The 25,673-nt window shown below is 35.6% G+C and overlaps 1 protein-coding gene across 3 annotated transcripts; it reads left to right on the forward strand.

Moving 5' to 3' along the window:
* The first annotated feature begins 3,092 nt into the window (after positions 1–3,092).
* On the forward strand, positions 3,093–25,157 carry POLI (DNA polymerase iota). 3 transcript variants are annotated; one of them, XR_004133388.2, is made up of 11 exons: positions 3,093–3,240; positions 4,657–4,779; positions 6,753–6,917; positions 9,617–9,769; positions 12,766–13,002; positions 14,540–14,718; positions 15,546–15,637; positions 17,900–18,030; positions 19,357–19,562; positions 21,157–23,665; positions 24,323–25,157. XR_004133388.2 is itself a non-coding variant. In XM_031441884.2 (10 exons), exons 1-10 carry the CDS (start codon positions 3,093–3,095, stop codon positions 21,970–21,972), a joined length of 2,250 nt encoding a protein of 749 aa, XP_031297744.1. In that variant the 3' UTR covers positions 21,973–25,157. The 3 variants fall into 3 exon arrangements, 2 of the variants coding, with proteins under 2 accessions (XP_031297744.1, XP_064336421.1); XM_031441884.2 differs by having other exon boundaries at positions 21,157–25,157; XM_064480351.1 differs by having other exon boundaries at positions 3,093–3,201; positions 21,157–25,157.
* The last annotated feature ends 516 nt before the right edge of the window (positions 25,158–25,673 follow it).

Raw genomic sequence — 25,673 nt, forward strand, 5'->3', positions numbered from 1 at the left:
TCTTAAATCTCTTTTCTAGCAAATGCATGCATTTGCTGTTTAGCCTCAGAATGTAAATTCCCACAGTGGAGAGCAACTAAATAATGCTTGTCTCCCTCTCTCATATCCTCCTTTCTCTAAAAATGTCCTATTTATAATTTAAAAAGCACATAACGGAAGACCAATTCTACATATTAGTTTACAACTGGGGACTTTAAGCTGAGGAGGGATCTGGGAGAAGGACAATGTAAACACTCCTGGGCCAGAGTGCACCAGGCTTGGCCCATCTGACCCTTTAGGCTGATAACTTCATTGTGAAGGGCTGTCCTGTGCATTACGGGATGTTCAACAATAGCCCTGGCCTCTACTCACCGCAGGCCAGCAGTGCAGAGCTGCAACTCCCCAGATGTGACCACCACAAGTACCTCCAAGATATTGCCAGATTATCTCCCGGGGACAATATCTTGGACCCCTGCACTAGGCCAAAGACTACAAAACCAGGCCTTTTGTGCCTCGCCAGTTCAAATAGTTCATTTGACCCTGTGATCAACCTCTACTTACCTAGCCACCAACCACATCAACTACAGACATTCATAAACAACCTCACACTCTTCACATAAAGTCCTTGAACATCGTCTAGAGTCCTTCCTCTGAACCATATATGGCCAATTTGGCTAGGAGAAAAGAAGCAGGCACTGGCAACTTTCCCAGCCTTCCCTGACATGGGTGTTTATGGTTACCACTTTTAATGTATGCTAATTTCATAATGTCTTGACTTCTGAAGCTTGTAAATGCCCTCAGTTTCTTTATCCACTACCCACACTCTGCAACCCCATGCTCCCCAACAAATATTGTTTCAACCGTAATTTTCTTTGGATTAAATGCTTAGTCTGCCTTGCAATTGCTTTCCTCATTTGGCACTTAAATATACAACTATAATGCATACTTAAAATATTTATTTCCTGAAATTCTCCAAGATTGGAGCCAATTAATTAAAACTAGGGGAGGAGAGACAGAATTAAAAGAAATGCTTTCCCTAATTCATCCCACAACAAAGTAACATAGTAGTTAATATAAATTTTATTTTTATGCCTCCTAGTATATCTAAGTTGTCTGGTGTTTGAAGCACCAAGGAAAATGGGCAGGGGGAGTGGTTTCCTCTATGGAAGAAACATTCTTAATGAATTCTTCTCTATTGAAAACTCTGGCAAGTGGATTTACCACTACTAGATTCACAATCTTGAGTAAGCATCTTAGTTTCTGCTGGCCTGTTTCATCTTTGGTAAAATGAGAATGATGATACCTGCCTTCTAAGGCATATGGAATGACATACTCTGCTTTAAGACTGAAACTTGTGTCTGACATACAGGTGTTTTATAAGTTTCATTTTCTATGCCACTTCCCTCCTTTGTTCGGAGCACTGGCTAGGTAATTTTTGAGGTCCAGGGCAACAGGGAAATGATGGCTTTCTTGTTCAAAAATTATTAAGAATTTCAAGACAGCAACAGCAGAACATTAAACCAAGTGAGAAGCCTTTCTAAGTGTGAGGCTCTGTGTTACTGCACAGAGTCAGCCCTGCTTGCTCCCCTAGGGATTTCAAGTTTCCATTTGTCTATTTTTCTACTAAATTAAAAGCCACTTTTCAACTTGACAATTGACAGGGAAATGAGTTCAACTAACTAGAGGACCTGATTATGTGTGTTGTTTTTCAACACCGGTTCACTTTTAGTCAAGCTGTTGAACATTAGCAAGCTTATGTCTCTTATAAAGGAACTGTTTTAATTGGCTATGGTATTTCCTTGGTTTGTATCATTCTCAACATCGGGGAATTAAACCAAAACACCTTAGTTGTCTACAAGTAATTGAACCCTTGATGACAGCCAAAGAGACACTTAATTCAAAAGCACTTTATCAAAATTTTCCTAACAGCATTCACAAAGAAAGCAGCATAGCTTTAAATTGGCGTTTTAGATTTTAGACTGGAGACTTCCAGGGAACAGGTCCAAGAGTAAAATACTCAGAGGAAGACTTGGTCTCCAAATCACTGAGTCCCAGCTCTGCCTGTATTCCTTCTTTACAGAAGCATCAGCATGTGCTTTAATGGGTTTCCCAAAGTTTTCCTGTCCATTTCGTAAGAGCAGAATCCTGCATAAAACCCAAAATATTTGTGTGAAAAAAAAATATATATATATATATATATACAGACACAGAGAAATTTCTAAATTTTCTCTATTGGAAGAAATACACACACACACACACACACACACACACACACACACACACACACAGAGGCACGCAAGGCATCTCAACAGAAGACAAAAGAAAATGAACACTTACTGAGCACCTTTGATCTTTCCATGTACCTGGTGTTTAATAAACACCGGAGTATTAAAGCGTATGTTACTTCTCATTCACTCATTTAATCTGAAGACACTCAACACAATTTTTCCTTCCTTCCTTCCTTTTTCCTTTCTCTCTCCCTCTCTCTCTCTCTTTTTTTTTTTTTACAGTGAAGAAACAGGCTCGGAGCCGTTATTTAACCTGCCCAAAGTCACAGTTAGCATTGGAGATTTTACCTGACTCCCAAGCTCATGTATCAAAATACTATTCAATTTAGACGATTAAAAATTCACGGGTCCAATCTGTCATAGTCTCTTTGAATCAAACAACAAACAAACAAAATGCAGCAAACTTTAACGTACTTGCTAATCATACTAGTTTCCACGGTCGCTTTGCTCTTACACTAATTTCTATCCTTTCCCTCACTCCCACAAATCATTCAGCGTCTAAGGGAACGATTTTGCTACCAGTTGATCAGGAGAACAGGCGGCCTTCTGAGTAAAGGTGAAAGGTGAACATTTGTGGTGTGAGATTAATTGAAGACCTCAAGATAAAAAATGAGCTGTTGGGACAACAGCTCCTCGTTCCCTGCCCCGCCTGGGCGAAGAGAACCTCCGCACGTGGGTTGCAGGATTCCCAGACGGCGCGTACCTCCCGGCCGCGGGCGGGGCGGCCCGGACTGCGCAGGCGCGAGGCCCGAAGCCCGGAGCAGCTTCCCTGGAGACCAAGCGGAAGCGGCCGGAAGCTGCGCTGCGGTTGGCCGCCGCCGCGGGATGGAGAAGCGGGGGGTGGAGCCCGAGCCGGAAGGCGGCCGCGACGAGGAAGAGGACGCGGCTCCAGCTATGGAACGGGCGGAGGCGGGGGTGGCCGGCGGCTCGCCGGGTGCGCGGGGGCTTGAGGAACCCGGCGGCCTCCCTTGGAGTAAATGAGCAGGGCGGGACGGGGCGGGGCGGGCGGACGCCCGGGGCGGCAGCGGCGGCGGCGGCCGTTGGGGTGCGACCGTCCCCGCCCCTCGCGGGTCCTTTCGTTTTCCCGGCTCCGCCGAGAGAGCTGCCCTCGAAGCCTGGTGTTTTTAAGCGAAGACCCCGGAAGGGGTGGATTTGCCCAGTAGGAGTGGGTGGGCGCGTCAGTTTGTTTGTGAAGGGTGCATTTATAATCCCTCAAACAGCCCAGTGAAAGCCGAAGAGGTAACCGGGCGCCTAATGGTTGCGGAAGCGCCCACTTGGCGGAGGTTGGGCCCGGCCTCAGCCCGGACGGGAAGCGATGGGTCTTATCGGAACCGAGGACGAGGCACGTCTGCAGTGGCCGCCTCTCCGGTGACCCTCTTCTAGCCTCTGGGCCCTGCATTGTACCGCTTCAACCCCGGGACCTGGGGCCAGGGCTCTCCTTCCCTGCTTCCACACCCCACCTCCTTTTAAAAACTTCTAAATTTTGAAATAATTTTAGACTTACGGAGAGATGAAAAGTATCTTACATCACCATGGAACATGTGTCGAAACTAAGAAGTTAACATTGGCATAATAACGATTAAAGGACAAGCTTTATTCAGATTTTACCAATTTTTTTTCCGCAATTTTTTTTTTCCTGCTCCAGGATCCAAACCAGAATAGCACATTGCATTTAGCCTACCTTATTTGTAATTGGTGTTAAGAGCAGGAATCTCCTCTGTCTTACCCGTCTACCCTCTCCCCCAAGACATGAACTGGCTTTTTAAAATCCAAGAGATACTTACTCGATCTTTAAATTTAGCAAGTATTTATTGGTAGTCTAGTATATGCCAAGTTCTGTTTTAGGTATTGGGTATTCAGCATTGAACCAGATAATCCTGATCTCGTATGGGAGCTAAATATAGTACACTGGGAACCATAGGTTCCGTCTTCTGCGTGTTGTATTTCAGATTACTTTTTCAATTTAAGGACACGCCACTTAGAATAATTACGTTGGTTGAAAATCAGTGTTTAAACTTTTCTACTCCTTCCAATTTACTCTAAATTTTACTATAAACTTCCAAATGGTAGGATTACCCCTTGCATCTTCCCTTATTGTTAAAAATTTTTCCCCCTAAACTTTATTACTATTCTGAAAAAACAAACAAACAAACAAAAAAAAAACAGTAAACAAAGAAATGCTAAGTAAACCAGACCGAAGACCCTACTGTAGATGGAGTTTCTCATGTCTAATTTTCAGATTCTTTGACACATGTAATAAACCCAGGAAAAACTTTAAAAATTACTCTGTATTCTTTCTCAGTTACCATGTTTCAGGGATCTGGCAATTGCTCAGAGATGATAAGCAGCCTGAAAGTATTTTTGTATTTCTTTGCATAATTTGCTACAGTTCATGATCAAGTGGTACCCGCAGGAAGTTCTTCATCTAGAGTCATAGTACACGTGGATCTGGATTGCTTTTATGCACAAGTAGAAATGATCTCAAATCCAGAACTAAAGGACAAACCTTTAGGTAATTCTGGACTTTGATACTATTTTCATTGTATAATAGGATTCATTATTATGTTTATTATATTCTGATTTATTAATCATATTAGTAAATGTTGGAAGCAGTTTTGTGATGCTTTATAGACAATTATCTTTGCTTCACTACCAGGTGTTAACTTTATAAGCCTCGTTTAACAAATGGTGAATGTGACACGGTGGGTAGAGCCAGCCAAATAAGTGAACAGAAAGAACATAATAAACATTTAGTCGTTTTCTCAGTGTTTGAAATTTTACCACCACCTTACTTCAAGAACATCCTCTTGTATTAATTTTAATGGAAAATTTCATCTGTTCTCCCCATAACTCTTGAATTGTTGCGTAACATCTGACAAAACAGTTGAATTTTGAACAGAACCTAAAATATTAAGGCATATAGTACAAGCTTTCCATAAAAAACGTAAGTACCTTTTAAAATAAAAGGCAAAGAGAAATTTTACATTGAGGATTTACTTACTATTAAGTTGGCTTATTTTAACATTTCTTCTTATATCTTAAACTGGAAAAGTAAATTTATGAAAGTTTCTTTTATGCATGTAGTAAGGATTTATCTTTTAATATAAGCATAAAGAGCAATTTTATTCACCTGCTGCTCTGATGTCTACTTTGGTTCTGATAAATCCTAATTCAACCCAACCAAGCTGATTTATTAAAGAACAAAGGGATGACTGATTACTAGTTTTGCCAAGGTCAGTCTGGGATCTTTAAAATTTCCTAAGGGTGTCAAGGAGTGAGGATAAGGGGACCTAAATTTTCTCCTAAAGGTATTTGTAATTAGTAGCATTGTAACAAGGTGCTCTGTAAATAATGCTTAATAAAAAGGTATTGTGTAATTAAGATGCAGGAATGAATGATTACCAGGATGTGAGGGATGTGATGCTGAAAGTTTCTAGGAGAAAGTGAAAATAGTCTTTCATTTGTACTTAGCAAACAAATGAGTACTTGGGCTGGTGACATAGTGCTGAGTCCTTATAATTCTGTGTTAAAAGACTTTTTTTCAGTTGAAGTTACTAATCTGATTTTTTATATAGTTAACTGATGAATCATAAATTATTACTTTTGACCCAGTGATTCTATTTTTGGGCATAAACATATCAAAAATAATGAAATAATGTTTCTTTGCCTGGTTTATAATATCAAAATTTTAGAAACAAAATGTCTTACATTAGGGGAATGGACATAACCTTTTCTTTCCCTCTACATGTTTGTGTTTTACATATTTTAGGTGAATGTTACTTTAATCGTGGTAAACAAGTAGTCAACTTGTGTAAAGAGAAAAGCAAATAATTTTAGCAGTTTTAAGCCACCAGTAAACTAGAAGTTTTAAAGTCTGTGCATGATCATAGTTTAATCCTTTCTGATAGGGGGCTCTTCATTCCACCCCACTGTCTAATCTTTTCTGCAGATTACTGTGAAGAACAGTTCAGTAATTAGAACGTTTACTGGGGGAGATCCCTAATAACTGCTGTAGGTTGGCAGCTGTAACAGAACCTTGCTTGAAATTCTTTAGAAAGTTACTCAGAAGATAAGGGAGGATGTCAAGCAGCCACCAGTTAATTGTACTCAGTTATTTTCATCTGCTTTTTTTTTTTTTTTTGGTAAAAGATGGTCTACAGTTATATATAAAGTTATATAGAGTTAATTTAGTATAACTTAGTTTGGTTTTCTACTGTCTGGAAAAAAAACCCTAGAAGAATTTTATTTGTGCCTTTTTGCTGAAGACTCCCTAGAACTGTTGGTTTATGGTCGTTTTTGTTAAACCGTACTTCACAGGACTTTTATGAGTAGAGGCTATTTTTTTTTAACTGAGAGCTTTTTATTCTTATCTAAACAGATTGCATTACAGCTTACATTTATAATATGGAATTGGTAAATTATATTTTAAGATGTTTCTTCAATCCTGTTCAGTTTTTCCATAAAACATTTTATTTTTTTTTACAGGGGTTCAGCAGAAATATTTGGTGGTTACCTGCAACTATGAAGCTAGGAAGCTTGGAGTTAAGAAACTTATGAATGTCAGAGATGCTAAAGAAAAGTGTCCACAGCTAGTATTGATTAATGGAGAAGACTTGACTCGTTACAGAGAGATGTCATATAAGGTTACAGGTACAGATTATGGGCAATGTAGTTTCAGCATTAATTTTTATATAGGGTGCTTGTTAACTACATGAATCTTTTAATAAATATAAAATGCCGTAAGTTAGTTCCTTTTTACTTTGGTCTTTCCCACTTTAAAAAAACATTTACATGAGGATGACTTAATATGAATAATGGTGACAAAAAATGTATAGTTGGAATTTGAACTCTGTAATGACTGGTGTTTTTATAAATATGAGAAAATATTTTAAAAATTTAAAGGAGAAAATGGGAGAAGATATACCAAAGAAAACCAGATATTTTAAATTTTTAATTTAAATGTCAAGTTTAAATGAATTATGAAGAAATATGCTGTACTCTAATGCACTAATGGTTGTTGAGAGAGGCTTCAGTAATGTTTAACATAATTAAAAACTGGTTAGGAACTATTAGCAAAGATAATGGGTATATTAATATTTTCTAAGATTTTCTATATATTTTAGCATGACAGATAAACTCCCCCTTACTAAGGTTCAGGTTTGAATCTTAGTGTTTTAGTAAATTACAGGAAAAGTGAAACCACATTTGTACTGGCATGTGGCAAGTAGATACAATTTTAAAATGTATAAGAATCAGCTTTTTATTTATATTTTTGCTATTATGTTTATTTGTTCTTTTGTTATTTGTAGCAGTTAAGTATCCAGAAGTTCTTGACAATTACCAAGAAAAAGAAATTCAGGAGAAATGGACAAAGGATATGAGTAGGCAGTTGACAAAAAGAGCAAACCCAATGTCCAACAATATAGAAAAAGAATGCTCAAATTCATTAGCACTAAGGAAATCTGAATTATTTTTACATCCATCATACTTGTAAAAAAATTAAGAATGTGAGAAAAAGTAGAAACAAAGTATTACAGCCTTTTTTAAGCAATCTGGAAACATTTTTTGAAATTAAAGATACATACTATATTCTTTAACCCAGTAGTATCACTGCTGAGGGTTTATCTAATAGAAATAAAATAATGAGATATGTAGGAAAATGTTAATTGTAGCATGGTTCATAATTTTAGCATGGAATGAAAACAAATGCTCATCAGGATGAGAATGGCTAAATAAACCGACTTCTCTAGGATGGACTATTATATGGCCATTAAAAAGAATAGCTTTGGTGCTGTACTATTTGACTCATAGAAATATGTCTTGTCGTTAAGTGAATAAAAGGCAAGATGCAGAAACGTGTATCGAGTTTTCTGATACTAAGCTGCATTTATCTCAGACCTGTTTATGATGTATAACCTTACTATTTCATATTTTCTACAGTATATATACATTTTTGTCTAGATAGCTTTTTTCTCTAATTACAGACTCCTCTCTTTGGCCTTGTGTAATCATATGTTTAATAAATGCATCTTGATTATGACGTTGACAAAAAGAGGTTAACTTTGGGAGTGGGATAAGTGATTTATTCCTGTGACCTAGTAATAGAACCAATAGGATCAATCACTATTCAGTGATCCACCAGCTTTGTACGTGATTCTCTATTTAACTTGCTTTTCAGCTTAGTACTTAAAACCTTGTCCTTTATTTTTATTATATAGTATTGTTTTGATAAACTTTTATTTTCTATCTGTTACTGCTGGATATCAGGTATATACTTTTGGGGAAAAAAAATAGAAATTGATGAGGGAAATTCAAAAGGATCCTTTTATGTTGTCGGACACACTCAGTATTCCTCAGAGTAGATAAATGGTTTTGTCTAGGAGGGTCGGAAGTGATTTTCTGGTGGTTACCAGATCAAGTTGTTATATTTATTGTTTTCCCCTGGTGTTGTCAGTGTTGGCATCAATAAAACAGAACGTATTTCTAGTATTTGTGTAAAAAAGTCACCTCTGTGGAATGACATAGGTCTTTGGTTTCTGAGCTTTCATATCATAAGACTTTAAGAACCTATGCATTTTTATATAATGAGGCTAATAATTTGTTCTCTGCCATCCAGCTAGTATCAATAGGTGATTCAGAGAGAAGTGAGAATTTTTCTCAGTGATTTCAAAGTTACTACTTTTAATCCTAAAAATGAGAATTGATAAGTCTTTTTGAACTTATTTCAAATTTTGGTTCAGTTTAATTTAGTAAACATTTGACTTAAGAACTAGGTACTGTGCTTGATGCTGGACATTCAAATACATGTAAGTCATGGTCTATCTCTGCCCGTAAGGAATGAGCTGAAGGGTGACAAATCAAAATACTGCATTGTAATGTATTTTGAAAATTAAATGACTTTTCTTTTTGACTCAGTATTAATTGGAAATTTAAAATTTTATTTTGTTTTGCCTCTTAAAAATTATCGTGAAGAATATAGCTAGAATATATTACTTGTTTTCACTTTTCTAAGCAGACTATAATTTCTTCTTTGACCTACGGCTTTGATATTTAATGTACTACAGCTAAAAAAATTACAGGTGTAGGAGATGGAGCTAAATATATTGTGATGAGTATCTGCCCAGGAAATGTTATTATTGGACTTATTTTGTTGGAAAATACTGCCTTTACTCAGAATGTGATGCAGAAAAAAAAAATCCCAGTTAACTGAAGACCTTATTAAAGATATTGTGGAACTGTGAATATATGTAAAATCTTTAACATATTTTGTTATTTTTTAAATATAAAAGAGTTAAATCTATTCTAGTTATAATCAGTTACATCTCTGCTCCAATATTATTTTAATTTAGAGTTATTGGAAGAATTTAGTCCAGTTGTTGAGAGACTTGGGTTCGATGAAAATTTTGTGGATCTCACAGAAATGGTGGGGAAGAGACTACAGCAGCTTCAAAGTGACGAGCTTGCAGCACTGACTGTGTCTGGTCATGTGTACAATAATCAGGGTAAGTGGGTTCTTATTCATTCTATTTAGTAACTAGAAATATCTACATTTCTTAATGTTCAATCAGTTCAATGTGGTGACAGTGTCTTTCTGAAAGTTTTATGGCTTTTGTTGGTGGTATAGCCATACTTTGGTAATCTAAGAGAACAAAAATTAGATAGTGCTTTTCCATAGTAAATAGGCAGAAAATGAGATTTTGATGACATGTAGCTCTGTGCTTTGTGCACTTCTCATTTCTCTGACACAGTCCTGTGTTACCATTTTTAAAAATGGTATTTTCAAAAGTGTCATACTTCTTTAGGTGATCCTGAAGTTACAGGAATTGGCTTTTTAGAGTAATTTTTTATTCTCCTAAAACCATTTTTAAGCAAACTTTTAGGTAGACTAAATTTGCCTTTGTTGCCTCTTTCACTTGTTCCCTTCTATTCCCCCAAAGCACCAAGGCCCCGCTTTGCCTTCTAACTTCCCAAGTTACCCCTTGTGGAAGCTTGTCCAGGCCTACCTGCCATCTTTTGCAAGCTCAGTCATTTTTATCAGTTCAATTATTTTTGCCAACTCTTAGCAAGAGAGGCAAGCTACTCTGCTTTTGTGTAAGACTTGCCCTGACCTACCTGCACCTTGGTCTCAGCCAGCACATGCTTCCTCTTACCCCCTTTTTTGAGAGCTGGTGTCATCAATCTTCAGTCACTCTCCACTTCCCTGATATTAAGAAGAAAAGGATAGAGCTACAGTTCTCTCTTAGAAGAAGATATGAAGCTTTTCATGTGTCTTTTTACCTGTGGCTCCTTTGTCACTTTCAAGGTCTAGGTAGTAATAAGGTTCCAAATACGTTTCTGTATAATTTTTAAAGCAAACTTGGATTCTGTTGGCTAGAACATATTATAGAGAGCTAGCTTTTACATCCTAAAACATCTAATTCTTTATGAAATCTTTCTCCTTCCCATAAAATTAAAAAAATTTTTTTTCAAACCTGCAGAAAAGTTGACAGAACGGTACAGTGAGAACAGTCTTTATGCCCCTCCTTGTAGATTCACGTGTTGTTGTCATTTTGCCACATTTGCTTTATCTTGCTCTGTTTATAGATTTGGTTGATAGATTGATGAGCTATTTGAAAGTAAATTACAGATATCATGACACTTCAAACCACCAACACCATACATAAAAATAAACTCAGAATGGCTTAAAGACTTAAACATAAGACAAGACACTATAAACCTCTTAGAAGAAAACATAGGCAAAACATTATTTCACATACATCTCAGCAGTGTTCTCCTAGAGCAGCCTACCCAGGCAATAGAAATAAAAGCAAAAATAAACAATGGGACCTAATTAAACTTCCAAGCTTTTGCACAGCAAAGGAAACCATAAGAAAACAAAAAGACAACCTACGGAATGGGAGAAAATATTTGCAAATGATGAGACTGACAGGAGCTTAATTTCCAGAATATATAAACAGCTCATACAACTTAGTAATAAAAAGCAAACAACCCAATCCAAAAATGGGCAGAAGACCTAAATAAGCAATTTTCCAATGCAGACATACAAATGACCAGTAGGCACATGAAAAATTGCTAATTGTCAGAGAAATGCAAATCAAAACTACAATGAGTATCACCTCACACCTGTCAGAATGGCCATCATTCAAAAGTCCACTAATGATAAATGGTGGAGAGGGTGTAGAGAAAAGGGGACCCTCCTACACTGCTGGTGGGAATGTAATTTGGTACAGGCAATATGGAAAATAGTATGGAGATTTCTCAAAAAACTTAAAATAGACTTACCATATGATCCAGCAATCCCACTCCTGGGCATATATCCAGAGGGAACTTTAATTCATAAAGATACATGGACCCCAGTGTTCATAGCAGCACTATTTACAATAGCCAAGACATGGAAACAACCTAAATGTCCATTGACAGATGACTGGATAAAGATGTATATTTCTACCATGGAATACTACTAAGCCATAAAAAAGAATAAAATAATGCCATTTGCAGCAACATGGATGGACCTGGAAATTGTCATTCTAGTGAAGTAAGCCAGAAAGAAAGAAAAGTACCATATGATATCACTCATATGTGGAATCTAAAAAAAAAGACAAATGAACTTATTTACAAAACAGAAACAGACTCACAGACATAGAAAACAAACTTAGGGTTATCAAAGGGACAGTGGAGTAGGGAGGGATAAATTAGGTGTTTGGGATTAGCAGATAGTAACTAATATATATAAATTAGATAAACAAGTTTATACTGTATAGCACGGGGAACTATATTCAATATCTTGTAGTAACCTATAATGGAAAAGAACATGAAAATGAATATATGTATGTATATGTATGACTGAACTATTATGCTGTACACCAGAAATTGACACATTGTATACTGACTATATTTCATTTAAAAAAAAAGAAAGTAAATTACAGATGTCATGACACTTCAAATGTAAATAAATACTCCTGAGTTAACAGCTGTCTTACATAACTCTAATATCATTTTCATACCTAAGAAAATTTGTTTCTGCATAATTTCCCTACATTTTTAATAAAAGTTCTCTTAAACTATATACAAATCCAAAATTGTTTTCAGTAGCACATAACACTAGTGTGTAAAGTTTAGATTCAGCTCTTTAAAGCTGTAATGTTTTCTCATTAATGTAATACTTTCATTTTTATGATTACTTGCAGGTAAACATAAATAAAAATTCTACTAATGCCAATAGGAGTTTTTTATGAGAGATCAGCTTTCGTAATCTGTTAATCATTAAGCGCTGCCAGTGTGCACTGACTGTCACAGGTCCTTGGAAACCATTTGCAGTAGTTACTTCACAGAATTCCTGTGAAGACCCAAAGAGATGAGTTAAGTGGGTGGCAGGATCGTGATGCTGAGGGGTGGAGTTGGGTGAAAATTATGCCTTTTATCTTTTTACAACTCATTTGTGAAAAGGAAAATTAAAACTTTTGATGGTGGCTTTTAACCAAATTGGCTGTTTTTATAGCTGTAAACCTGCGTGACCTCTTGCACGTCAGACTGCTGGTTGGATCTCAGATTGCAGCAGAGATGCGGGAAGCCATGTACATTCAGCTGGGTCTCACTGGCTGCGCTGGAGTGGCTTCTAATAAATTACTGGCAAAATTAGTTTCTGGTGTCTTTAAACCAAATCAACAAACAGTCTTATTACCTGAAAGTTCTCAAGATCTCATTCATAGTTTGAACCACATAAAGGAAATCCCTGGTAAGACAAATATATTTGGTTTTATTGTATTTCTTTAAGTTTAAAAACTACAGATACACGTAATTAATTCTTTGAGTCTGTGTACTTGGCTCCTGATAAAAACCCAAAAAGCTGATGTTTTCTGAAAGGAATCTATATGAGGAAATATATGAAAGTGCTTTTATAGTCTCACCTGCTTTTGTGTAGTTTGAACATGATCATGAATGTTATAACCTGGAAACACACGGTCCTTTATTGTTAGTCTCTGGTTCATGCTCTTAGACTGTACATCAGGTCTAGAGAGGGGAGTTGGTCTTACACTAATTCTGTTTTGGGATTATATATAAAACATTAGGGTGACAAAGGGCCTTCCAAAACATCTACATCAACTTTTTATTTTAAAGATGAAAAAACTGATTTTCTTGAGGGGTTCTGTGGCCTATTCAGGTCATGGGGCAAGTTTGTATCTTTGAAGGCCAAATACTTATGTTTTCATAGACCATCAATAATGGCTATGTTAAACTTCACTTCTGTGGCGTTGCTGGGGATTAAGATGTTATAATAGGGTTCTGGGGAAGTGAATTTCTAAGACAACTGAAGCTTAATGTTTAGATGTCATGACTTTACTTTTTTAACCCATGTAACCCATGTTTGGATTCCAAAATGTGTTAAACACTGCCTTGCCTTCCTTAATTTGGTATAATAGTTAAGTTAAAGGTTTTTGGATGACTCTGAATCTGCATTCTGAAGAATAATCACTATGTCAAGTTATAATAAATTGAGGACTGTGTATTACTCGGCTTTACTCGAATTCTTGTTTTCGTTTTTTTACAGACTTTCTCTTTTCTTATTGCCAAATTACCAGCCCTTTTTTTTCAGTTGTGAAAATGTCTGTCACTTCACTTAATAATCCCCCTACACACCCATTGCCTTTGATTCTTTTACTGTGCAAGGCAAACAGACAACTGTAGAATTATTTTTTTTAAATGAAAGGAGTAAAGGGGCACTAAATTGCCTGAGCAATTTTCCTGTGATAACGTGTGGCTGAGTTGTAGCGTAAGAACTTTGTGATAGGAGTTTTGCTAATGAGAAGATTTGTTTGTTCTTCTTCTGGCTTGAAGTTGTATTTGGGATGGTTACTGTCTCCAGATATAAATGTGTAGTATTGTATATAGGAATCTGTCATGTTAGCTAATCATTAGCACATGGTAATTAATTTTAATTGCTCTAGTGACAGTCTTTCTTTACATGAATAATAACTTCAGTACTTCTGCAATGTTATATAACAAATGGTAAAAATTTCATTTTATCAAGACAGCATTTATTGGTTGTCTGTTCACTATATTATACTAGAGTTGGTAGGTTTTCAAGATGGTTCATAACTCAGAGGCCTTGAGCAGCAGAATAACCAAATTTTTCATAAAGTTTAATCTTAGCAAAATATCAATTATGCTATCAAAAGATGTGGTTGATGTATCTATATAATATATAATATTTTAATTAGCCAGTTTTAAGGAGAAAAGCTACTGTAACACCACGTGCATCTCTTTTTGCTCAGGTATTGGGTATAAAACTGCCAAACGTCTGGAAGCACTGGGTATCAGTAATGTGCGTGATCTTCAGACTTTTTCATCCAAAATATTAGAAAAGGAATTAGGAATTTCAGTTGCTCAGCGTATCCAGAAGCTCAGTCTTGGAGAGGACCACTCTCCTGTGACGCCCTCAGGGCCACCTCAGGTACATGATGGTGGTATTTATTTTGATTGAGTACTGGTTGTCACATTATTTGAGATAAAGATTTCTAGTTTTACTGCTCTGCTCTGTCTATTCTAGTTTGCTTATTAGGTTAGTACATGTTCCCTTCCCTATGAGAATGCTATTCATTGTGTTAGATTAATAAATAGTCTTACACTGACTCTAAGAGTTAGTATTTAAATCTCAAGTTAGCCACTTTGATTGAATGCCACTTAATTATATAGGAGGCAAAACGTTTTAATTTTTAAAAATCTTATTTTTGGATTAGTGTAATGATTTAGGAAATGAAGAAAGGTGTAATCATCCAGGTAACACTGAGTGACTTTTTCCTGTGTGACAGGCACTTTACTAAGTGCTTTATACAAATTATCCCATTAAATCTTCAAAACAAACCTTCCAGGTAGGTAGTACTGTCATTTGTTAAAATTTTTTCCCTCCCTCATTCCCTCTTCCTCCTGTTATTTTTTTTTTTTTAAGATGAAGATACTGTACTTTAGAAAGATTAAATCACTTGCCCAAGGTGAAGCTCAGATTCAAGTCCTAGGGGATTAAGAGCCTCACTGTAATCTCACAGTAAAGCTTGGAGTTGATACTAGAGCTTTGTAATTTTCTTGACTTCCAGTGTACTTTCTAGTGGAGTGCAATAACTTGCAGATAAAAAGATTTAATATAAAAGTGAACTAAATGGCTCAAACTAAGCACAAGAGGTGAGTTAGTAAAGGCTGCTGAATATTTATTTGACATAAACACTGATAATTGGATATGCTTATTTGGGTTTATAATAATCCTTGTTTGTGCTTCTTTGGTAGTCCTTTAGTGAAGAAGATTCACTTAAAAAATGTTCATCAGAAATTGAAGCTAAAAATAAGATTGAAGAACTACTTGCTAGTCTTTTAAACAGGTGATTTTTGCATTTTGCATGTCATCTTACAGATTGTTTATAGTACATGGAAGGAATACTTGCTGCTCTGTTTCGGAACTTACTGTTTAACTGGAGACTAAACATCTAAAGATAGATGATTTCTCACTGAACTTCTCTACTTCATAGAGAATAGCAAAGATAGTGACAGATGCTCTTAACTAAATTTAATTCATCTATCTCCACTAGTCTTAATTTTCATAACATTATGGTTGACTGCAGTTCTTAAACTGCTGATTGTTACCAAAGGGAGTTTCATGGGTACCTCCAGAATTTCTACATCTATAAATTCATGATGGTTGAGGGAAGGAAATTATTAAGAGCAACAGTGATGGAAAAAGGAGAAGAACCCTTTTATGTCCTGTGCCTCAGACTATGAAAGAAAATGGAGCCAATGAATGGAATGGCTAAATGGGACTGTGTGAGCAGTGAGTGACTGTGGCTATGTGCAGGCTTAGTGGTCTGTAAGTACTTGAAGGGTGTCAGTTGCGGTTTAAGGGTATACGAACAGCATTGCATAAACTGAACAAGACCTTTAGGTTTCCGATGCTCCTTTGCCACCCTGTATCTATTTCCCAGGTGTCAGAGGTCTAACAGTTTTGGGTAGGTGTGCTTCTGCAGTGATGTTAGGATGGCTACTGTGACTAGAGAAAATGGTTTTTGGATGACTCCAGCTTTCAGAAAACTGATGAAGTGAAATTTCCTACAACTTTGCCGTCACATTTGTGGCGGTTCTCATGTGTTGAGCAGCACCATGCAGCTCACCGTTTGCTGCATGCAGCTGGCTGGCTCTATGACCCAGCTTCAGTGATATGACTCAGCCTGGGCCTGGGAGTATGCTAGTGAAACTGGGTCATTTGCTTTGCTTCAGCTAAATGTAAGACTACTGTGAATGCCTGGCCATTGGAAACAGTTCTGCACATGGAGAAACCATGAGAAGTTTGTTTTATAGGTTCTCTTATTTGAAGAATCAACCCAGAAATGAGGCTAGATGCTCTAAAACCTGTGAAATACCAACTATTAGCCATTTCTCCTTATCTCTGCTTGCCATTCCCTCTTCCACACAGTGGCCCCTTATTTAGTGACTGAGATATTTAATACCGTCTAAGTGACTGGCAAAAAGAATAATTGTGTATGTGTGAATGATCTAGAGCATATGATGATTAATACTATAGGTATGTAAGAGGTATAAAATCATATACTTTTTAATCCATTCTCTAGGCACTGGTTTTAAGATTGCTTCGAGTATAACCTTTTTCTAGTATGTTTTAATTAGTTATAGGAACCAAATCACACTCTTTGAATTGAGTATTAACTTAATAGAACAAGTTTAACTGGAGGATATTTAAACTAGTAACATGTTTACAGGAACCATTTAAGATATTTTATTATCTTAGCAAAGCAGGAGTCAACAGGTTTTGTGATAAAGCAATGAGAAAATAGTTATTTACTATAAAATTATATTTTATAATTCAAAATCAATTTGAGTATGTTTAATAATATTTGTATTTTATGTTTGTGATTTTTTAATCCATAGCCATACATATAGGAAGGAAAATGTTATTCTTTGGTGACATTTATTTTCTCTACTAATTACATTTTCTACTTTTTAAGTGAATTTTCTGTTTTTGTTTTCAACACCCAAACTAAGACCATTTGGCTGGAATGCTTTTTAAGATGCATGGACATTTTCTTAACTTCCTAAATATAGTATATAATTGATCTTTCACATTATTGCTGTGATATGCCATATAATGGTGATACTACTGACTCCTTTGGATCTATTTGAGGGGTGTGCTTTTTGACAAAAATAATCTCATTAAATTTTTTTGGTAATTTTTTTGTGTAAAAATGTCATTTTTTATATATTTGCTTCTGTCAGTGAATGATTCTCAGGTTCTTAAATTTCCTGATTTTAAAATGTTGCTTTTAGTTATGATTTGAATTTGGAATATAAAATGACTTGTTATAATTATATCTTATTTCTGTTCTTTTTCTGATAGCACTCAATTCTGAGTGAGGCCTGAGAGCTTACATTTAAAAGTTAAGACCTTTAGTGCCTAGACTTTGTGAAATTTACTTGGGCTGTTCAGGGACCTTTACTGCCTAGTTATCAGCTGTCTTTATAATTGTTAGTTACTAAATCTTGCACCTTCAGATAAATGAGGTATATTAGACCATTTAGAAAAATCTTTAGATAATATTTTTTCTAATTCCTTGTTTCCTCTTTCTCTTTATTTTTAGAGTCTGCCAAGATGGAAGGAAGCCACATACAGTAAGGTTAATAATCCGTCGGTATTCATCTGAGAAGCACTGTAGCCGTGAGAGTCGGCAGTGCCCTATTCCATCCCACGTGATTCAGAAGTTAGGGACAGGTAATGGGCTAATTTTCTGATAACTTAGTTAGCAGGTTGAACTCTTAATAAAACAGACTTTGAGTTAGAAATACGATCCAAAGATGGGTAGTCTTCACAGGGTGTTAGTGAGCTATTAAATACGTTTGTTCTGTTAGGAATTTTCACTAGAAAACCTTGTATTGTAGCAACTCTGGATTTGGACTTTTTCCCTATGGGCTTTTTTTCCTCTTTTCTTTGTAACTTGTCTGTACTTAAGATGCAAAATCTACCTCCCCTGTGATATGTTTCTCGTGATTTCTCTGCTCAGCTTTTTTTTTTTTTTAATTTAAATTAAAAATTTTTATTTTGGCTTCCTTAGGAGGTTTCCCCTGTGTCTGCACGGTTTGGTGGTTAGACAATAATTGGTCAAAGGTTTGCTCAGATGCTGCAGCCTGGAAGGCTTTCATCTCCGTTAGCAGATACATACATGGGTTGAAGAGCACTTTCAAAATTTAGGCCATTTTCAAGTCTGCTTGGCTTTTGTTTTCTGCTGGGCCCTCTTGCACGCCCCTGGTATGCTTGTTGCCTTTCTAGTTGGAGACGTGTGGGGAGCCTGGGCCCTCTCTGTGCGTGCAGCCTCTCAGTCGGCGTGGGTGCTGAGGAGGGCTTATGTGGGCCCTCCGTGAGTCTCTCATTCCCAGGTCTCCTGGTTAAACTCATGGCCGGTCCACTGATCTTTCACTCATCCCAGCCACAGCTGCAACCCTGGGCTCCACAGCTATGCGATTTCACTTGTTTCCTACCAAGTTTGTTCATTTTTCTGGCAACACTGCTGGGTGTGGGCTTTTGTTCTCTGCCTCAAATCAGGTCAGTCCTTTCTGGCAGCAAAGATGCTGGTTTTCACAGCCAGCCTCACCCTGGTAAAATGACTGAGCCAACTGCACTGGGTAAATGGGAGAAACGACTCCAGCCAGTACGGCTGCTGTCCTCACTTTATTACCTAAGTTCTAGCAGCTTTTCATAAATCAGTGCTTCTCACTTTATTTGCCTTTGATTCATTCCAGAATCTCAAAATGGTTATTTATTTTTACCATTTTCTTCAGTTGTATTATAGCTTTATGGGGAGATTTTTCTGACCTCAGCGTTCTTCCATAACTTAAAGTCCTGTATTTCAAATCTGAAAACTCATTTAGCACTTAGTACTGATGCTGAGATGTCCTGGTTCATTCAGTACATGTCAAGTTGTCCCAGTGATACCATTTAGGATTTTAATTTCTTAATCTAAGCAATATAAAGTACATTAATCTCTTAATATTAATTATGATATAATATGTTTATATATTGTCTTCTGAACACTTTATTTAGGAAATTATGATGTGATGACCCCAATGGTTGATATACTTATGAAACTGTTTCGAAATATGGTGAATGTGAAGATGCCATTTCATCTTACCCTTTTAAGTGTGTGCTTCTGTAACCTTAAAGCATTAAATACTGCAAAGAAAGGGACTATTGATTATTACTTAACACCATCACTATCAACAACTTCACGCTCTGGCAAGCGTAGTTTTGTAAGTACATTATCACTGGATTTGTATGGTTAAATTACAAATATAAGTTTGTGTTTAACTGATATAATTTAGAGATTCTTTTGGGTGATAAGGTTTGAATGACTGACTTGTACATAGTACCTTTCATATTATGGTTACTACTGCTAAGTACATTGTACTGTGATCTAAGAAGGAAACATAAGCATCACTGGATAAAAGAGAAAACCTTTATGGAGTTCTCTGTAAACATTTTATAACAGTATATAGGAATATGATGATTAGCTCCTAAGAAAATATTTTCAAATGCTGGAAATCAAATTTTGTTGTGTGTTAATTTATACATAAGCTACCAGCAACCCCTCCCCCCAGTGTTTTTGTTGAAGTATTTAAATTTTCTTGGTTTTGAAATTATACTGAATTCTGGTAGCTGTATTGATAGATGATGGCTGTTCATTTTACAATTGTAGAAATTAAGAGTATGGTAATAGAGAGACAGAGGCCAGTCATATTTTCAAATACTAAAACAAAATGCTGTATTTATGGCCACTTGGCAAACTATTTTTTACTAAGTGTGGAATGCTTTAAAAAATAATCTTTTACTAAATTTTTATGCCTACAATTAATTCTTAATTTAAAATGTTTTTATTATTTTATTTTTATTGTTATAATCAGTCAATATAATTTTGGTAATATTTTCATTTACATTGAAACTTAAAATGAGAACAGAATAGTGTTATGGGAATAATCAATTAGTGCCCTCCTCAAGTTACTTTTTAAATTATTCTATTTATTAACTGAAATTTTTAAAGATGTTCACTTCTTTCTTTTTAATTAATTTGTAGAATGAGAATTAAAGGTCTTATATTCACAGTAGTATTAGAGAGGTAAACATAAGTGAAAGTACCTTGGATATGTCTGGCATACAGTAGGTGTTCAATAGATACAGTGGCCCCAAACTCTTCTCCTTTTACTTTTTTGAAGTTACTATTGTGTTGATGTTTCCTGAATTGTATTTGACTGTCTATATATTTTTGTGGTGCTTCAAACTGAAGGGAAAATATAAGTGAAAAAATTATGCAAATTAAGATGGAAGGCATTTTAAAATTTGTATTTCATGTAAATATGAAAGAGTGTTAGATCTTACAATGATATTGGATTTTTGTCATAAAAGTATTTTTTTCTTTCAGTTAAATGTTACAATTCAAAGTAGGGAATTCTAGAAAACCAGCCCTTGATGCTATCTGTGCATATACATGTATTTTAGATACCCTTGGTAAATTGTTTACTTTTATAGGCCACCATTCTTTTATTCACAGAATTGGAAATTTGAATACATGATTGTTAAGATCCTTTCGAGGCCTCTGGATACATATTCTGGCTCAGTACTGTCTAGGAAGAAATCCTCTTCCTGGAATAGTGAGTAAAGATCCACACGATAGTGTGACGGATTTTGGTGGATTAATCATTTCTAGTTGTTTGGAACCTGCCAGAAGGATTGCGGTTATGAGCCAGATAGAATCATGTTGGTTGGATAATTGCTATAGTCACACTTCAGCAGCATGTATATTTAAAGGGTATCAGGTATCTAAATTATTCTGTTATCTTTATGTTCTAGAAAATGAAAGACACTCATATGGAGGATTTTTCCAAAGACAAAGAAACAAATTGGGATTTTCTACCAACTGGAAGAATTGAGAGTACAAGAACTGGGGAATCTCCACCAGATACTACAAAGTTTTCTAGAGAAAAAGACAGTAATGAATTCCCACTCTTGTCACTTCCTGAGGGTATTGACCAAGAAGTCTTTAAGCAGCTTCCAGTAGATATTCAAGAAGAAATCCTTTCTGGGAAATCTAAAGAAAAAGTTCAAGGGAAAGGAAGTTCGAGTTGTCCATTACATGCTTCTAGAGGAATATTATCTTTTTTTTCTACAAAACAAATGCAAGATGGCTCTTTAAATCCTAGAGAGCGTTTATCCAATAGCAAACAGATATCCTCTGTATCTCCCTGTGAACCAGGAACATCAGGTGTAAGTAGCAGTAGTTCCTCTTACCTGTCTAGCCCAAAGGATTATTCACATTATTTAGACAGTAGCTTAAAAGATGAACGAATGAGTCAAGGACCGAAAGAATCTCAAGGATTCCACTTTTCAAATACAAACCCTGCTGTATCTGTTTTCCATTCATTTCCAAATTTGCAGAGTGAGCAACTTTTCTCCAAAAACCGCATTACAGATAGCCATAAGCAACCGCTGGCAACAGTCTCTCATCATGAAGGACTTACAGAAAATAGAGAGCAAGATTCTACTGATGAGAAAATTACTTTTCCTTCTGACATTGATCCCGAAGTTTTCTATGAACTACCAGAAGAGGTACAAAAAGAACTGTTGGCTGATTGGAAGAGAACAGGATCAGATTTCCACACTACATAAATAAGCATGTTCAGAAAAAAGGGAAAGACCATTGTTCTCAGATTAGCAGTTTATTAAGCTCTTTTAAATTGAACACTAATAGATACTTTCAATAATGTAGAAATACAATATAAAATGTTCCATATCAAGCACAGTTATGGGAAGTAAATTCTGGCACAAAGCATAAAAATATAACAAGAAATAATGTAAACTATTACCTTCCTCATATTTCTAAAGCTATTTTATATTGCTTTTGAATAAAAAGAGTATCATGGTCAGTGTTAGTACATTTTCCATAAATTGTGGAAACACTGGGAGGAAGATATATATGCCTGTATATAAAAAATAAAATGGCCAAATCATTGCTATGCTATAGCAAAGAACAGGTTTTTTTTCTATGAAATACAGAATTGCTCAAGAAATTCACTCCTTTAGGAAATAGCCATGGGGAATTCTACTGCCAACTAACCTATTAAAAATGTATATGTCTTTGACTAAAGTACTATGTACATTTGATAAGTTGATTTTTTTTTTAATGCTGAAGCAGTGTGTTTTCAATTAATGCTTCTTAATACACCTAGAACCTACCATAATGCCTGGCACACAGAGTTGCTCAGTAAATACTGAATGAATAAATTGTGTGGCAGGGGTCCAGTGGGGACTTAGGCAGGAATGTATATGTTGTAAGGAACTAGAAAGACCTCTCCATACAGGTCAATTAAGGGAAGGATGACACCAGAATTCAAAGTGATAGGTCTTTAAGAATGTAAGGTAATAGAAGAAGTCCATTTCCTCTGGCCAGTCTGCAGGGTCTAAAAGCAGTGGGTTAGATGGTTTTGAATCTCCTCTACGTTTTTGTAGACGAAGATTTAGAGATGAGATTAAGGATGTCATACCCACAACAAATACACACAGTTACTAAATTGATGGGTATCCTCTTTCTCCTTTTGTTGTTGCGTTTGCCTTTTGCCTGCTGCATTAAACATCAGATACAAGATTGTGGGCACAGAGAATGTTTCTAGAACACACCAAAATATCCCTTAGCACTGATTTGGAGGCATTTTCTCAAGTTTATATCCTTCCGGGATGTAATCTAAAGAAAAGATAATAAAAATAAAAGTATACAAACACGAATGAAAGCAGCTTAAAGTTTCATTTAGGTAAGAACTTTTAGTTTTAGATTTCTTGAAATGTGAAAATTCCCTAACAAGGATTTTTAACAGGGAGTTTGGGGTTATCAAAGACAATAACTTGGAGCAAGAATATCAGAAATTATTCACCACGTAAATATTTAGCGCTCTGGATCAACGACTATAAAATTTTTTACATGTAGTATTCTGGTAAAGTTGTTAAACTCGTAGGGAAGCGTATATTACTTTTTCATATAATACATGTTTTAAAATTTTCTAAGAATCCTTGTAATTATTTCAGCCAGAAATCATTGGACAACTGGAAAGTTAAAAAAAAAGTTTAAGAAAATTAAACAGTTTGGGTCAGTTTAAAAAGAGAACATAAAGTAGTAGTTAAAAGTGTATTTTCTGAAGTGAGTAAAAGAGGTATATCACCAACTCTGCTGCTTAGTCTGTGGCCTCAAGTTAGTCTTTCAACATCTTTGTACCTCAGCATCTGACATATTATCTTTTATCTCTACTTTTAATAAAATCTTTTTTTCCCCTCTTAGATGTTCCACAGGTACACTGTAATGTTTGGAGATGTGAGTTTATTTTTATTTATTCTTGGCATAGGCTGGCTTCATGTATCTTTCAGTTCATTTTAGTTCTGTAGAATTTTTAACCACTAGCTCTTCAAATGTTGCTTCTCTATTCTTTTGGGACTCTGCACAAAGGTGGAATTTTTTACTCTTATCTTTCATGTCCCTTGCTCTCTCGTATTTTTCATCATCTTGTTTATCTTTGCTGCATTTTGGTTAATTTCATCAGCCTGTTTCTTATTTACTGATTAATTTTTCAGCAGTGTCTGATCTATTTAAAACATTAATAATGGTTTTAATTTTCAGTAATTACATTTTTCATTTGAGTATTTTTCTGATTCTCCTGTTTATTCATTAGTCTTTTGTAAGTCCATTTCTAATTTTATAATTTTTATAAATATTTCACATTCTCTTTCTTATCATTTCAATATTTTAAGACTTAGAAGTCTGAAGTTTTGGATTTGTTGTGTACCGTTTTGACTTGTTTTCTTTAGTGCACGGCTGAGCGTAATCTGTGGGAAGACAAAAGACCTAACTTGGGTATGCTTCCCTTCAGATATGATTTGGTTTGCTTCCAGTGAGGCAGTACCAACCCACTGGCTCCACTGTATCCCCTTCAGCGTTTTTGGCTGAATGCAGTTGTCTTTGTCTTATTTTCAGCTCCCTAACCTTGCTACACTATCCGAAGATTTTATCTCCAGAGGTCGGCTGCAGGCTGCTATCTGCATTTGCCTTTAGGGTGAACTCCACCTTTCAGGTTTGCTTCTTGCCCATACTTCCTGCTCCTTTCCTGCTTTTGTTTCAGCTCATTTTTTTTTTCCCCTCTGTGTGAGTGTAGAGGGGTGGGGCCTAGAAATTTCCCTTATATAGTACAACTCAGTGATGAATTAACAAGTCTGTTTTCTCCAGAATCTAATATTTTGTAGGGAGAACTCTTAAGATTGTCTGTCTCACCACAGTGCAGAAGTACAAGTCTGTTTGGATTTATTTTTCCCATTTTATTTTGTACTTTCTCTTTCTTTTTCTATGCTTTCTATGCTTCTTTCCCATCCTTATTCCTTTCCTGTCTTCTTTTTGAATTGGTTGAATTTTCTATTTTATACTTTCCTTCTACTGATTTGAAATTTAAACATCCTAAGTTTCTCATTACCCTTAAAAATTTAACAAACTTAACATCTAAAGATGGTAAATATCTGTACCCTTTTCCCAAACAACACAAAGATGTTAAAATATATTAATTTTAATCAAGTTCCTCTAGTTCTTTATATCAGCTCCAAGTTCAGTATTATTAATATTTTATATAATTAATGTTTGGGTTTACCCATATGTTTATCTTTTTGGGAGGCTCACCTTTTTTTTTCTTGCATCTCAACATTCCTTCAAAGTATAATTATTTTAACTTTCTGCAACATGTCTTCAGAACTGTGGATTTAGAATTGACTTCTGTTGGACTGTTTTAAGATACTTAAAAAATAAAAGAAGTATTTTTATCTTTGGAGATTTGCAGTTTTTATTATACTTCTAAATATGTATTTCTTTTTATGTTTAGGATTTAGGTGCTTTCTGAATTTGCACATTTATGTCTTTCATCAAATCTGAGTTAATATCAATATAAGAAAATTTCTACTGTGAAATCTGTATACAGAAAAGTACAGAAATACATGGACATGTTAATGAGTAATTATAACTTATAAATATGTAACTATCCAGGTCAAGAAATAAAACATATCAAGTTAGAGATGTGCCAGAGTTTAGCTTTAGTCCTGGTATAGTATGTAGCCAAATTCAGTTACTTGGCTTTTGGGTGGCTAAATAATCAAGTACTTCAGCATCATCTGTGGCATCACCGAAATTGTGCATGAAATTTTCATGTGATTACATAGGTTACCATCATATCTAATCAGTGTTAATAATGCCAGTCATAAAAATAAGGTATCACATTTAGATTATTAACGTGAGTATTCACTTTCAAATATAGTTAAGCATTCCAGGTGTAACCAAATTTCATCAA

This window comes from Camelus dromedarius, chromosome 28, assembly GCF_036321535.1.
Source record: "Camelus dromedarius isolate mCamDro1 chromosome 28, mCamDro1.pat, whole genome shotgun sequence".
In the NCBI taxonomy this organism is placed as follows: domain Eukaryota; kingdom Metazoa; phylum Chordata; class Mammalia; order Artiodactyla; family Camelidae; genus Camelus; species Camelus dromedarius.

Bases quoted from the DNA above. Each gene is read 5' to 3' on its own strand.
- POLI (XM_031441884.2), top strand. From the start codon at position 3,093: ATGGAGAAGCGGGGGGTGGAGCCCGAGCCGGAAGGCGGCCGCGACGAG. The intron at 9,770-12,765 runs GTAAGTGGGTTC...CTGTTTTTATAG, and splicing joins TCATGTGTACAATAATCAGG to CTGTAAACCTGCGTGACCTC. The intron at 18,031-19,356 runs GTAATGGGCTAA...CACTTTATTTAG, and splicing joins GATTCAGAAGTTAGGGACAG to GAAATTATGATGTGATGACC.